This window comes from Macrobrachium nipponense, chromosome 24 (genome assembly GCF_015104395.2).
Source record: "Macrobrachium nipponense isolate FS-2020 chromosome 24, ASM1510439v2, whole genome shotgun sequence".
Taxonomy (NCBI): Eukaryota; Metazoa; Arthropoda; class Malacostraca; order Decapoda; family Palaemonidae; genus Macrobrachium; species Macrobrachium nipponense.
In genome coordinates, this window is record NC_061091.1 from 8,203,607 (window position 1) to 8,218,606 (window position 15,000).

The 15,000-nt window shown below is 36.0% G+C and overlaps 1 protein-coding gene across 11 annotated transcripts in view; it reads left to right on the forward strand.

Annotated features, from left to right (window-relative positions):
- The window catches only part of LOC135205417 (cellular tumor antigen p53-like), a 66,712-nt gene that overhangs the window by 40,411 nt on the left and 11,301 nt on the right, over nucleotides 1–15,000 (forward strand). Inside the window, exon 12 of one of the 11 annotated variants that reach the window (XM_064235966.1) lies at nucleotides 14,938–15,000. This exon is cut by the window's right edge and continues 65 nt beyond it. The exons of the other annotated variants lie outside the window; for them this stretch is intronic. Within the exon in view, the coding sequence (XP_064092036.1) occupies nucleotides 14,938–14,959 (22 nt within the window). The 3' untranslated portion in view covers nucleotides 14,960–15,000. The remainder of the gene's footprint in view (nucleotides 1–14,937) is intronic. 11 annotated transcript variants of the gene reach the window in all.

A 15,000-nucleotide genomic window follows, 5' to 3' on the forward strand; every position in this document is an offset into this window, starting at 1 on the left:
AATGTTGATTTAGAAAAAAGTGCAAATTAGCGATTGATGTGTCGATTTTATGTGTTCATCTTTTATGTTTAAAACGTGTATGAAAATTTATTACGTAAATGGTATTTTTTTATATCTGTGAGAAATAAGATGTAAAGGCAGCGCTTTTGAAACTGCTCTTCACGTTACCAAATACGATTTTTTTTCATGTTCGTTCTTGTAAGTCACTGTCTGCCCGCTCGTTCCGAAATATCGAGCTAAAAGAGTGCATATTTAGCGATCGATGTGTCGATTTTTTAAAACGTTTATCCTTTTATGTTTTAAAATGTGTATGAAAATATATTACCGTTATGTATTTTTATTTTTGTACATAAATATGATACAAATTAAGGCAGCTTTTGTAACTATGCTTCACGTTGTCAGGGGATGTTTTTTTTCATGTTCGTTCTTGTCCGCCACTGTTCCGAAAAATGCATGATGTTATTTTATTATGCACCTTTTTCCATAAATCCTTTTAAAAGATATATTACTTCACTGTATCCAATAATATTGTATGTATCTCATTTATTAATTTGTATTATTAAAATAACGGGAAAATCTAAACAGTATTCCGCGCAGTGGCCAATTTCGTTAACAGATTACGTTGGCAGCATGTTTTTTATTGCCGTAAAAAAAATTACGTGATTTCGTTCGCAATTCTCCTTTATATCATCGTAATAAACGAACTTTACGTTTTTATTTTAATTCTTATATCAGCGTGTAAAGCAACAGTAAAATGTGTTCTTTCAAGCACAGTAGTTTTGTTGGTTAAAAATGATTTTATCTCAATTTTATCTACGGTTGTGTTTGATGGGATATGTTTATGGGGTTTTATCCTTGTTGCCGATGTACTATAATAGTCATTAGCACCCCTGAACAGTTTTCTCGGCTTCAGTTGTAACTAGGTTTGTATTTAACAGTTTATTTCACCCGATTGATCTTTGATCTATGGTGAATAAAGTTATTACATTAAGACATCTCGGTTCTATTCTATACATACACCACACCATTTAGAACAACTATGGTAATAGTGTGCTGTAGTACGATGATTGAAATAAAGGCCAAACGGATGTTATCCAATGTGGTTGCACTTAGGGGGGTGAATAGTAGTTTCTCGTTTGTCGTTCATGGCTGTACACGTTCACGCAACGAGTATAACGTTAAAAACCATACTTTCATCATTCTCTTTTGCTGTTTTTGAGCTTATGTAAACCAAAAGATGGTTAAAGTTAGGCTATTGTAATTTGGTCTCTTATAAAATCGGACTATCGTAAGACTAATTATTGTAACTTGAACACTACAGCTACCTGTACACTGTATAAACCTTATTACATATATCTTTACATACTCTAGACACCCAGGATTAAAGCGAGGCTATTTTTCACTTCACAGTATTTATAATACTATAATGTAATGTACAGTAAAATCTATAGTACTATACTGCATAAATATAATTTTACTTATTGCACCATTGTGGGATTACGGCACCTTTGACTGGTCTAGAGTTTCGAAATAAGGTGTGCAACGGCTGTAGGCTTTAAAATCGCTTAGCGTCGAAAATCACTTGGCGTTGGGGGGCAGGAACGGAACCCCTGCGGCTAACCGCGGCCCGCCTATATATATATATATAAATTTTATAAGGTTACATTATTTAAAAATACATACACGTCTGAATACGTAAAATGCTATTTAGTATAATTTAAATATTTGTTTTAATATCAATATTTGGAGAACAAAACCAGTGTTTTTACATTACTAGAGACCGGTTCGCTTTGATACTGCAATGCGAAAACAAGTTGTCGATATAAAAAATATTCACCATTATTTTGATTGTTTTGGAACTATGCGTACATTTAAGTTATTTTTTAAATGCATGTCTGAGTATATGAAATGCCAATGTATTCATACATTATGAATGTTTCAGGCCTAGTTGCCAGAATGCCCTATAGTGATGTATAAAGTATGTACAGTGGAACCTCGGTTTTCGTTCATAAATCCGTTCCAGAAGCTCCCACAAAAACCGAAACAATAATTCCCAGAAGGAATAATATAAATACAATTAATGCGTTCCAAATCCCAAAATTATTAGCAATAAATACATTTTATGGGAAATAAACAGTTTTACATACAGAAAACAATGAGATATGAATATAAATGACTAATGAAATTAATAAATTAACATTTAATTTAACATCACTCTTGCCTTTATGGAAACACTTGTTAGTGTATGGAACATGGAGAGGAGGGGACAGCGAGGAGGAAAAGATTTTGTCTGGATTACTTCTCTTTGTTTTTTTCTGACACTGTCTGAGGTTACTTCCCCACTTGTTTTTTTCACTTATTTTTTACTGGCACTAGGGACCAGCTTGAGAGTTTCTGTCCCTTGTTGCAGAACTAAACTGTCAGAGACATTTGTTTCTGGCATTTCTTTAAAATTTGGCTAAAATTTAAACATGACATTGTCATTAAACACATGTTGGAGACATGGGTTGGGTTACAATTTCTTGTGTATGGTAATTCTCCACAAAAATTTCTTGAATCATTCCACTATGCAAACATGTCCTTTCTATTCTTGAAGTAGGGCGCATTATATGATGTCCATTCGTTTTCTGAATTTTTCATACCAAGCCTCTGTTGGCCTTAAATTCACTTAACAACAGTGCTAGTTGTAGGCATTTCCTCACTTTTTTCTCGCCTTCTTTATGCAAGGGCTAGCACTTGGAATTTTCTTTGGCCCCATGATGGTTGTCGGTCTCGGCTCGCCTTCACAATGCTCTTACAGGTGGAGATACCGATTGTCGTCTACAGAAGTAGTGGATTAGAACTCTGCTCCTGTGTTGGTATATATGAGCCTTCTCAATACTGTTTTCTTAGACACTCATCAGAATAGTACTGATTCTCATGATGAGCACCAGGTATTGGTACCTAGCCGCTTGAATCTCTCAAATCAGGCGTATTTTGTCGAGCACCAGTTCCCTGTCCAGGCGCTTTGCTCTGTGCCATCTGATTCGTCCACTTTCTTTCTTCAGCTAGCTCGGCATTTTCCACGCCTCACTTGGCACCAGGTGTTGGCAGTCTGGTGCTTCCTATTGGACGCCCAATGACACAGTCTCCTCATTCATCTTCGTCGACACTGGATGATCTTTCTTTAGCCACCACTTGAAAAGGACATCACGAGTCATGGAAGAGGTTCTTTATGTAGTCTTCATCATGAAGTTTCAATCATGAAGACAGATGCATGACGAGAAGTGGCAAAACCATCTTCAGTTTCCTGTTATCGCCATAGAAGCTTTCCTTTGGGATAGCTTCACCTTTACTCTCTTCATTAAAGAATGAAAGAGGTCTGCTCCCAGTCCTTATTCTTTTTCTCATCGAAGTGAAGAAGAATTAGGCTGACGCTCTGTCGACGGGAGCCTATAAATATACATACTTGTATATTCTCGCGATATGCGTCTGTTATCAGTTGTACCGTTCAAGTAAAATGCTATCACAGACGAGTTTTGTAGCTACAGTTATATTATTATTGTTATGGTTATTGTTATTTGAAAATTTTAATAAACATAATACATACTACACATACCTTAAAAATTTTCTCATCAGAGAGAATTATTATTTTTATTGTTTAATGTAATTCAGTTTTACATAAAAGCTATAAACTATAAATTACATAGTAAAATTAAAGGAACACTTTTACAGGGTTTCTCCAGGATTAAAAAATGTTTGCGGTTGCGTTTGTGTGTCAGTGAAATACTCGCATATGATAATTCCTTAGCTTCCAGTGAAAAGTTCGCTCTATTGTGAATTCACGCAACTCAAATTGCATAAGGTTGAGGTTTTACTGTACACTTATATATCTTTTTATATTCAAACTTCCAACTGAAACCATATTGTAATACACAGACTTTTAAAATACTAGTTCCTTACATTTAACAGTTTGTTCGTACGGGACTACAAACCTTCGCTTTCATAAATGGAGTTATCTAGTGTATCACGCTTCTACTTCCTAAAACCAAACTGTTTATCTTAGGTAGGCCGTTGACCTAGGTCAACCTACTTCAAAGCCTGTGTGTGTGTCTTGCCACAAATGTAGTGACAAGTAGTACCAAATCCCTTGTTTGTCTCAGTTGTTCATCGAAGGAGATAAGTAGGGAGTGGGCCGGGGGAAGGATGCTCCATTTATTGAGATTAACTCTCCTATCAGATTGTAAGAATGGAACTTGTTCATGAAGTGTGGTGTGTGTTTACATGGAAACGGTTACGACGTAGTTTTCCAGGGTTACGGCACCTACACGCTGATCTGGCATAAGAAATATGACACCAAAAAGGCAAAATAGTCAATAGTTTACATAGTTTAGAACGCACCCAAAGCATTAAAACTAAGGTTTTCTTAGGATTTTTTTTTATGATGTTCCGGCTTACGACAATTTTCGGGTTACAACGCGTCTCAAGAACGGAACCCCCATCGTAACCCGAGGACTGCTTGTAAATTTTTTTTTTTTTTTTTTTTGACCCTAGTGAACACACACACACGTAATATAGTTTAAGGACTGCTTGGCAAGATCAAATTAAGCTCTACAGATGTAAAAGACAACAAAGACAACTCTTTACCCTTCACCCCTCCCTTGTCAGTACATGCAGTCCCCGGGTTACGAAGGGGGTTCCTGAGATGTGTTGTAAGCCGAAAATCGCCAGAAGCCGGACATCAGTCAAAAATCCTAAGAATATCTTGCTTTAAATGCCTTGGGTGCATTAAAAACTGTGTAAACTGCATTCTTACTCATTTTCATTAAAAAAAAAAAAAAAAAACTCAAAATATTGATTATATTGCATTTTAGGAGTCATATTTCTTGTGCCAGATCAGCGTTGTAGGCGCCGTAACCCTGGAACATGCAACCGTAAATATAATTGAACCGTGCCGTAACCTCAGGATGTCATAAGCCGAACCCGTCATAAGCCATGACTGCCTGTATTGTATAATTATCAACTCTAGATCTTGCTTATAAACAGCAACCACACTTAAAACTGAAAAACATTTTGTAAAAGGCAATCGGCCTGCTTATTTTTCCATACGTATTTGTAATAATGTACTGTATATGTAAACTAAAAATTCATTCAAACCCACTTTTTGCTTGTAAACAACACAATACATGAGGATTACACTATCTAGGAACACGGATAATATTGTGATTTAACCATTATGCCTGAAGACAAGCAAAATTATTATATAACATTACATATAAAAAAAAAAAAAATTTCTCTCTCGGTAATGGACATGTATGGTAGGTATCTAGGTATGTATAAGGGCTGTCCCATAACCTACCTGTTTTTACCCACAGCCTTCCATGGTTTTATCTCATTTATTGTATTTTATGCAACAACTATCTTATCATTTTTATCATATTGTACGATTGTTTCATTTGTTTTAGTTATAATTTGACAAATTAGCCTTTTTTATTCATTGCTGTGTTTCTCTACCCTGAACTATGTCAAGTAGAGTGGTTCCTTGGCATATGGAGGATTCGTTAGTCCTATCATCATTATATTAATCAGAGGAATTGATTGTGTGTGTAAGAGAGAGAGAGTGAGTGAGTGTGTCTGGTAGTTGTGAAAACAATCCCTCATGTGTATGATTGTCAATACTATTCGTAGACTAACGAACCACTGTACTTTACCATAATTCAGGGTAAAGAAACATGTCAATGAATAAAAAGGCAAATTTGTCAAATTATAACTTAACAAAATGAAACATAATGGTACAAAATGATAATAACTGATAAGGAATTGCTGCATAAAAAAATACATTAACAGAGATGAAACCATGGAAGGCTGTTCTATGCCTGGTCGGTGGCCAGCTGCCATCATGTATGTCCTATGAGTTGCCAGATGCCAGCTTCCTTGCTCTACAATCTTTGATTTTAACTGGTTTCCAGCTGCCGCAAGAAAATTACCCTATTGTTAAGACCAGGGGTTGGTTAGCTTTGAAAAATACAAAGTAATTAAAAATTTGTCATTTTTCACAAGGAAGTTGGTTAAGTGCACAATCCTAGGCGCACAGAAGCTGAACACAAAGCCAGTGTTTCCATGATGTGTGGTGAGAAGTTATTTTTGCAGTGTAAAATATCGTAAAAAGCAAGTGTCACTTGATAGGTATTTAAGGTATGTTTTACTGTACAAAAATAGTGATTTTGGCCGAAATGTAGTGAAAGAGAAAAATCATCTGATCCAGGCCCCATCTGGGACAGTCAGTGGAAAACTGACCCCAGTCACCCTCCCGGCGTAACCCATCACCATCCCCCTCTCTAGCCGTCTTTCTCAGTGCAGTCCTGAACACTCGCTCAAGGCAAGACTCAATTGTTATATTGCCAAATTGTTTTTATATTGTATCAATATGTTAGATTTATTGTGAAATTCCCTTTTATTAATTTTTTTTATATGAAAATGTTTTGGCTTTTCATTCTCTCCTGTGGTCTCTTCTCTCATCACAGAGTAAATGCTCCCTCCCTCTGTCTTAAGTCAGTTGTACATCACTGTGGTAACGGCTTTTTCTTCATCTTTTATGTTAAATTTTATTGTGAAATTCTTTATTCTTTTATTTAATTTTTCAATATGTATTGTGCTTGCACTTGAAATAGTAATTGTCTTAAAGTTGGTACCTTATGGGAATATTTGAAGCAATATACAAATAATTTCATATACAAATTGGAAATGGGAACAAATAAATTCATAAACTGAGGAGCCACTATATTGCATTATGCATAAGAACATTATTTTAAAAAGTATCATGAATCATCTGTTCATCTGTTTTATTATCATCAGTGATTTCTCACTTTGCCTTATCACGAAAAAACGAGGGTGTGTGTGTGTTTGTGTGTGTGAAACTTAACCCTTAAACGCGACTGGACGTATTTTACGTCTACATTTTTTGTCTCTCGGGTGCCGACTGGACGTATTTTTACGTCGACATAAAAAAGTTTTTTAAAATTCGCGGAAAAATACTTTTAGGCCTACCAGCCGAAAACTCTTGAATCACGTGCCTTGGGGATGCTGGGAGTTCACGGATCAAGGTGTTGTTTTGTTTACAATCGTTACGTAAGCGCGAATTTCTTTCTTGCCGCACTAAAAAGTATCGTGACACATCTCTGAAATTATTTCGTCACTTTGACATAATTTTTTATACCATTTTAAATTAGCCGTTACATGGACTATTATATATGAAAAATGTGCGCATTTTATGTAAAATACAACAAAAAACAAAAAAATACTCATGATTGTAGCTTTTATCAGTTTTGAGATATTTTCATATAAATAACGATAAGTGCCAAAATTTCAACCTTCGGTCAACTTTGACTCTACCGAAATGGTCGAAAAAACGCAATTGTAAGCTAAAACTCTTATATTTAGTAATATTCAATCATTTAACTTAATTTTGCAACTAATTGAAGTCTCTAGCACAATATTTCGATTTATGGTGAATTTATGAAAAAACTTTTTCCTTACGTCCGCGGCGGTAACTCTTCCGAAAATAATCATACATGCGATTGTGGTAATGTTTGCACCATTTTAAATTAGCCGTTACATAAAGTTTTATATATGAAAATGTGCGCAATTTCATGCACAATACAAACTAAAAACAACCCATGGTTTGTTAGCTTTTATCAATTTTGAAATATTTTTATATAAATGATAGTGATAAAAAATGATAAGTGACAAATTTTCAACCTTCAGTCAATTTTGACTACCGAAATGGTCGAAAAACGCAATTGTAAGCTAAAACGCTTATATTCTAGTAATATTCAAGCATTTACCTTCATTTTGCAACAAATTGGAAGTCTCTAGCACAATATTTCGATTTATGGTGAATTTATGAAAAAATAACATTTTCTTTACGTCAGCGCGGTAACTCTTCCGAAAAAATCATACGTGCGATTGTGGTAATGTTTGCACCATTTTAAATTAGCCGTTACATAATTTTTGTTTTTATATATGAAAATGTGCGCAATTTCATGTATAATACAACAAAAAATGTTGAAGGTTGTAGCTTTTCTCATTTTCGAAATATTTGCATATAAATCACGATAAATAGAAAAAAAACCACGTTCTCGGAAATTCAAATTTGACTCTACCGAAATGGTCGAAAAAACGCAATTGTAAGATAAAACTAACTCTTACATTCTAGTAATATTCAGTCATTTATCTTCATCGTGAAACAAATTCGAAGTCTCTAGCACAATATTTAAATTTATGGTGAATTTTTTTTAAAAAAAAAAAAACTTTCCTTCCCTCCGCGCGCGGATCTCTGCCACAAATCTCCGAAATGCGTAAGTCCCATTCTCAGGAATATTTGCTCCGTTTCATATTAGGCATTTCATAGAGTTTTATATATGAAAATGTGCGCAATTTCATGTAGAATAAAATGAAAAATATTGAAAGTTGTAGCTTTTCTTATTTCCGAAATAATTGCATATAAAAATATATAAAAAAATTCGACATTTGGTCAACTTTAATCGTCAGATATGGTCGAAAACTGCATTTGTAAGCTAATATTCTTACAGTATAGTAATATTCAATCATTTGTCTTCATTTTGAAAGAAATTGGAAGTCTCTAGGACCAATATTTATTTATTTATGATGAATTTTTGAAAAAAATGTGTTTACGTCTGCGCGTATACGAATTCATGCATTATTTTGTGATAATATTTTCTCTGTGTTGCTCTTATCGTTTTACAATTTGTTATATGCCAAAATGATCGCAATTTAGTGTACATTACAACGAAAAAAAAAAAAAAGTAACTTGTTACCTTCAACTGTTTTGCGCACAGCGCGATTTGAATACAATTATATATGAAATTTCGTTTTTGTGCTATCATATATCGCATTATTTATATATGATAATTATAATTTTTTTCATTTCTGATGGTTGCATACTAAACTTCAGGCAATGACAAAAAAAGGAGCCAAAAATGAACTCTTAATCTTCAAAACTAAGCGCGCTATGATTTTTTGAAAAAAAAAAATTTTTCCGCTCCCACGCGCTCACTCTGAAACGTCTCCGGCACACGGGAGACATTTTTTTTTTTTTACCGCTTCAGCATTTAAGGGTTAACAGCTTATTATGTATATTTCTCAGTGATGATGTGTTCAAGGTAAATTCAATTTAAGATTGCTACCAATGCTACCAAAAACTTAATCATCTTTTATTTATTGTAACTAATAATTTTAATTATTTTTATTTCACTTCATTATAACACAGAAGTCTTGTGTGTGTGTGTGCGCTTAGTTCTTTTTTGTTTCCCCCTCTCAGTATGATTATCACTCATATCATAATAGTACACAAGGGAATAGTTTATCACTGTTGATACTGTATTTCATCTCATTTGTTAATTTTTCAGTTCAGCTAGTAATGTTTTGTATCGTGGCCAATGTTCACATGCATGTTGTTCATACGATTGTATGAACAACTGTCTGTATCATTCGTAAAAAACATTGTTTATGGCCTTGTCTGAATGCAAAAGTGGGCGGAGTTTCATGTCTGAACGACCTCAGCTGAATTCTGTCAAGGCCAGGTTCCCGACTTGCAACTTAAGTCTGTCATACACAGGTCGTTCCATGTATGCGTGTCTGCCGATATAATGCTATCGCGCATTGTCTCTTCTAGAAATGATGCCATGTCTTCCCAAGACAAAATCTTTGTTCAGACTGAAATCGGTATGGAAATCGTTCGTACTGTCTGAATAGTGTTTTGTGTTGTCGATAACGACAATTGTTTCAGACAATCGTTCAGTGTATGGCCCTTAAGCCCATCTTAGCCTTATTTATTTATTTATTATTTTTTTTTTTTTTTTTTTTGGGAGGGGGGGGGGGGGGGGGGGTGGGGGGGGGGGGGGGGGGGGGGGGGGGGGGGGGGAGAGACTGCCCTGCATCCAGTTATGTGGCAGTATATGGATAGGAGACCGAGCGCTGGAGGGTAGACTAGGGCTAGCTTATGGCAAGCAAAACTTGGTAGGACACAAAAAAAAGTTTAGAGTAATGAACCGTTGAAAAAAACAAGCCCAGTTTATTACAGTGAGTTGTGTTACTATATTGAAACAAGCTGAAATATGTTTGTTACCATACAATACTTGCCAGTCAGACTGCTACCCGTTTGCAATTAGTGGACGTGAACTAAGTCATAGCGCCAGCCTGGTGGCCTTTTGCGGTAATAATTAAAGATAATTTATTTATGTTAAATTTTAATTAAAAACCGTCCATACATTGTTCCATTATCAATACTCTATTGTATTACAGTCGACCCTTGTTAAGGTGAACGAAGTTGTTGGGAGGATGGGGGAGATGCCATCCATCAGCCAATTGTCTAGTTTAAACCAGCAATACCTATGTGGTATATACCTATAAATACCAGTAGATATACAAGGCAGTCCTCAGTTAACGGGGCGGGCGTTCCGTCTCAGAGGGCTGCTGATAAGCAGAAACTGCCATTAACTGTAACAGCAATTTATGTCACCAACTTTCGTTAATGGCACCTCTGTTAGTTATGTTGGTGGTGCCATAACTCAACTATCGGCACCTATGGTGAACTTGGCCTGTTATCGCCCCATAAACCGGAATTGCCATTAACTGAGTCTGCCGATAACTGGGGAAACTGCCTGTATTTGATGTCTCATCTGTGATGGAAAAGCACAGTCTTTTTGCTTGTACAGGCAGTCCCCAGGTTACGACAGGTTTCGGCTTACGACGTTCCGAGGTTAAGGCGCTTTTTTCGATTATATTTATCAGAAATTCTTTCCAGGATTACGGTGCCTAGAACGCTGATCTGTCAGAAGAAATATGACACCAAAATGCAAAATAATCAATATTTTACTTGTTGTTTTTTTTTTATGCAGTTTACATAGTTTTGAATGCACCCAAACCGCATTAAAAGTAAGTTTTCTTAGGATTTTTGACGATGTTCCGGCTTATGACGATTCTCGGCTTAAGACCCGTCTCAAGAACGGAACCCCTTTCGTACCCGGGGACTGCCGGTACTTGGAAGAAAGACAGTGGAAAACAGCCGTTGGGTCTCTCAAAGCAACTGGCCTCCTGCCCATTGCTGATGTTTATTTTGTTTGGTGGGTCCACTGCTACAACCCTTTTGCCTGTATGCAATAATTTCCACACGTCAGGCTATGCTCCCAAACTTCCAGGGTGAGGTTAGAAACAAATGCCAATTAGGCCTCCTCCTGGTTTTGGTCTTGTATTTTGGCTTGTTTTTCAACCTGGGCCTTACGATCAGTTGTGCAGGCTCCTTTGACTTATGGGCCAGGTAGACAGCATCGACTGAATTCAGGAAATCGGCGAGGTCCATGGTTGATGCATTCAGGTTGGCGGCAACTGTGTGGCAGGTATTTTCTTTTTGTAAGTAGAACCTCTCACAAGGTCCAACGTACGTGTCTGGTGGCTGTCCATGGACAGTGGGATATTAACTAGCCTGTGTAGTTTGTATGTAGACGTGGGACAGCCGCAGGTCTCCTATGGCTGTCTCAACATTGCCTAGGAATTTCCTAGCTCTGAGAGTGGGCAGCATCTGACGTACACCTTGGGCCTTTAACGTTTTCATAGTTGACGATTGTCTTTTGGTCGGCAAAGCCCATTTTCTGTGATCTGCTCGAAGACGTATGACAGGAACCCAATGATATCATTGCCTTTGCTGGATGAAAAGGAGATCTTCTTAAACTTGAAGATGGTTTCTGCTTTAAAGAAACGAACTTCTGGGTTGCGAAGTGCAGTAGATGGATGTTTGCTGCTGCAACAGCAGCATTGTCGCTGTGTGGCCTATTGCTGTCATCTTCAGAGTCACCATATAACGAGGCAGTGAGTAAGAGACAGGATTAAGATATTCTGATGTATTAACACAAAATCTCTGACAGGTCAAGAACTCATGTGAGTAGAGAAGTAGAATTTAACAGAGGGAAATGGACATCTGTTACAGAGTCAGATGTGATTTCTCACTCCCGAAGAATGGTTAACAATTCTATATATAAATTAGGAGAAGTTTCAAATACTTATGGTTAGAGCGCTTCCAATACTGTACATAGATTAGTAATTACATTTCTGACAAGGACATGAGGTATCTTCTGAAAACTGCTAAAAAGATTGCTTGAATCTGGAGTCATGAATGTTTCCTGAGAGTCTCCGTGCATCATGTAGATTTGTTTGAAGCAAGGATGACCTGAGGGTCCCAATGACAGTATTTTATGCAGAGAATCATACATTTTCCCTACAAACTCACTTGAAAATATCTTTTATTAAATGTATAATGAAGCATCTGTAAACTTTTTTTTTCTGCAAAATAACCTTGTAAAAAACGTGATGCATCCTATATGCTGGGAAAATGGGAAGAGGACCAACTGCACTTGACCAGGTCATGCCTCTGTCATAAGTTGCTGCTCTTCATAGCAGTTGCTCCATGACTTAACATATTTTATTCCAAAAATTAGGTAACTAAAGACTTGTAACAGCAGCAAATTACTGCCTTGTTTCCCCCTCATCTGAATGATGTGTTGGAAGGTTGTCTTTGTCGGCAATTTTTGCTCAGTAGCAGCAAAGATTGAGACCAACTTTGTCTTCAGTATTAAGACTTTCTCCAGAGTGTGGTGCTGTCATTACACAAAGGCAAGAGCCCTAATGAGGCATTGGATACTCTGACAAGTGCCAGAAGCCATTGTATTCCCCCTGTGATTCACACTTTTTGAGGATGGGAGACTGTGTAACTGAGAACAAATTTTCCTCCAACCACTTCAAGATCTGGTTAAATTTAAGGATATCTTAGTTTAACCAGACCGCTGAGCTGATTAACAGATCTCCTAGGGCTTGCCCAAAGAAGGGTTAGATTTTTATTTATAAGGCTAGGAACCAATTAGTTACTTAGCAATGGACTTACAGCTTATTGTGGGATCCAAACACATTTCATTGAGAAATTAATTTATAATCACCAGAAATAAATTCCACTGGTTCCACATTGGTGTATATTTATTCGTTTACATACATACAGTTGGCGGGGCTGACCAAAGGTATAAGAAAAGTACATTCCTTTCCATCCTAGAACCTTCAGTCTTTGTTCCAGAGTCTATCTTGAATTGCATGCATGTTCTTATCCATGTTTTGCATTTTGAACTGTTTAATTTTGTATACCTATGCTCATATAATGAAATGTTAGTGGAGGCAAGTCCAGGCAAGGAAAAAACAAATAAGAGAGTACTGTGTTGCTAAGTCAAAAGAAGAGTTATAAGAAAAATATTTAGAGAGGAAGAAAATACTGTGGCTATTGAAGGGAAGCTATAGAGGTAAATAGAACAACTTAGGTAATGGAGTGCTTTTGAAATTGATAATTACCTTTACCTTCAATTTTACAAAGTAATGATAATGTCTAAATTGAGAGTTATTAGTATCAGTGAAGACCACAACACCTTTTAAGTAATGTCAAGTTGCAGTTACTTGAATGTCCCTGAAGCTAATTATTATTTGAGATCTAGGTAATTATATATCCAGCAAGATCATGCGTGAGAAAGGGTTTAAGTGTGGAGAAGACTTCGTTTGCAAGTGAGTGGGTCCTGTAAATGTGGTGAACGGCAACCATGTGCATGATTAAGAACAATCAGTTTGAGCTGAGGTGTAAAGACTTGAGAAGACTTCATTTGCAAGTGAGTGGTTTTATGCATGGAAAGGAGGAAATATGATGAACTGGAACTTATGCATAGAACAGTCATCCGAGCTGAGAAAGAGAAGGCTTGAGGAAGACTCATCTGTGCGAGTGAGACACTTTCAGAAGAAGTCTGTTGAGCAAGAACTTGAATATTTTGAACAGAATACAGAAGAGTACAGGCCAACTAGTGATGAAGATATTAAAAAGGGGTGAAGATTGTCTATGTGGTGAAGGTTGCATAGGTTTTGTTATTATGTTTCCATCTAAATACACTGAAGATTCCAAGCAACTTAGTAAGAATGATTATATATATTATTCCAGATAAGGATTGACTGCATTGTACAACTTTACTTGAGGCCAAAATTGACATTACAAGACTGCTGTCAAAAAAAGGACAGAAAAATAAAGTACCATGTATAAAAGTTGTTTGCTCTTCATGTAAACTGACTACAATAATGTTATCGGGAGGAATGTCACAATCTCTAGTGAAGCACAAACCAATTGTTGCCACTCCTATGATGGATTGGAGGATTAGAATATGCATATGCCTGTTCATTTGTTCTTATATTTTATACCCAAGAAGTTGAAAAGTTCATCTCTCTTAATCCTTAATTTGTTGTACCAGTAACAGTAATTTTTAATATTGATTGTGAATTAGCTGTAATATTTTCTCTTATGGCCAGAATAAATTATTTTTGTTATTTTTCCCCATGAATGAAAATAATAGGATCATGTCAAATATGCAGTATACGTGTATGATGGAAGTTTGTGAATTTTTTAAATGTATAATTTTATGTAAGTGTTTTTCCTAATTAACTAGTATTTCAAAATTTATTCATATATACTTCAAATAGAGTATTTATGTTTCATTATAGAGATTTTTTAGTGTATGGATGAATGTATAAGTGTATGAATTTTGATAAGTTTCCTTATTAGAAATTTCTGATAAGTTTCCTTTCCTTATTAGAAAATTTCTTTAGTCCCTGGATGAATGTGTAATTAATGCATAGTGTAATGTATAAAGTAGAGGGACTTCATATGCTGTGTAAAATTACATAAATTTTCAGTTTCACTATTTCCCTTTGAAATGTTTTTTTTAAACATTTTTAAATGATTGTGTTGAAGTATAACAAAAATATAAGTATTGTTAATGTTTTATTGAACTAGTAGGAATATTGTATTGTAGGAAAGAGACCATACCATTATCGTAATGCCCTTTGCTATTGGTTGGTCTCTTGCAGATCGTTTGACTTCTTGAACTAATTGACACCGCCGTCCTTGTTGCTGCCGCCGCTGAGGGATGC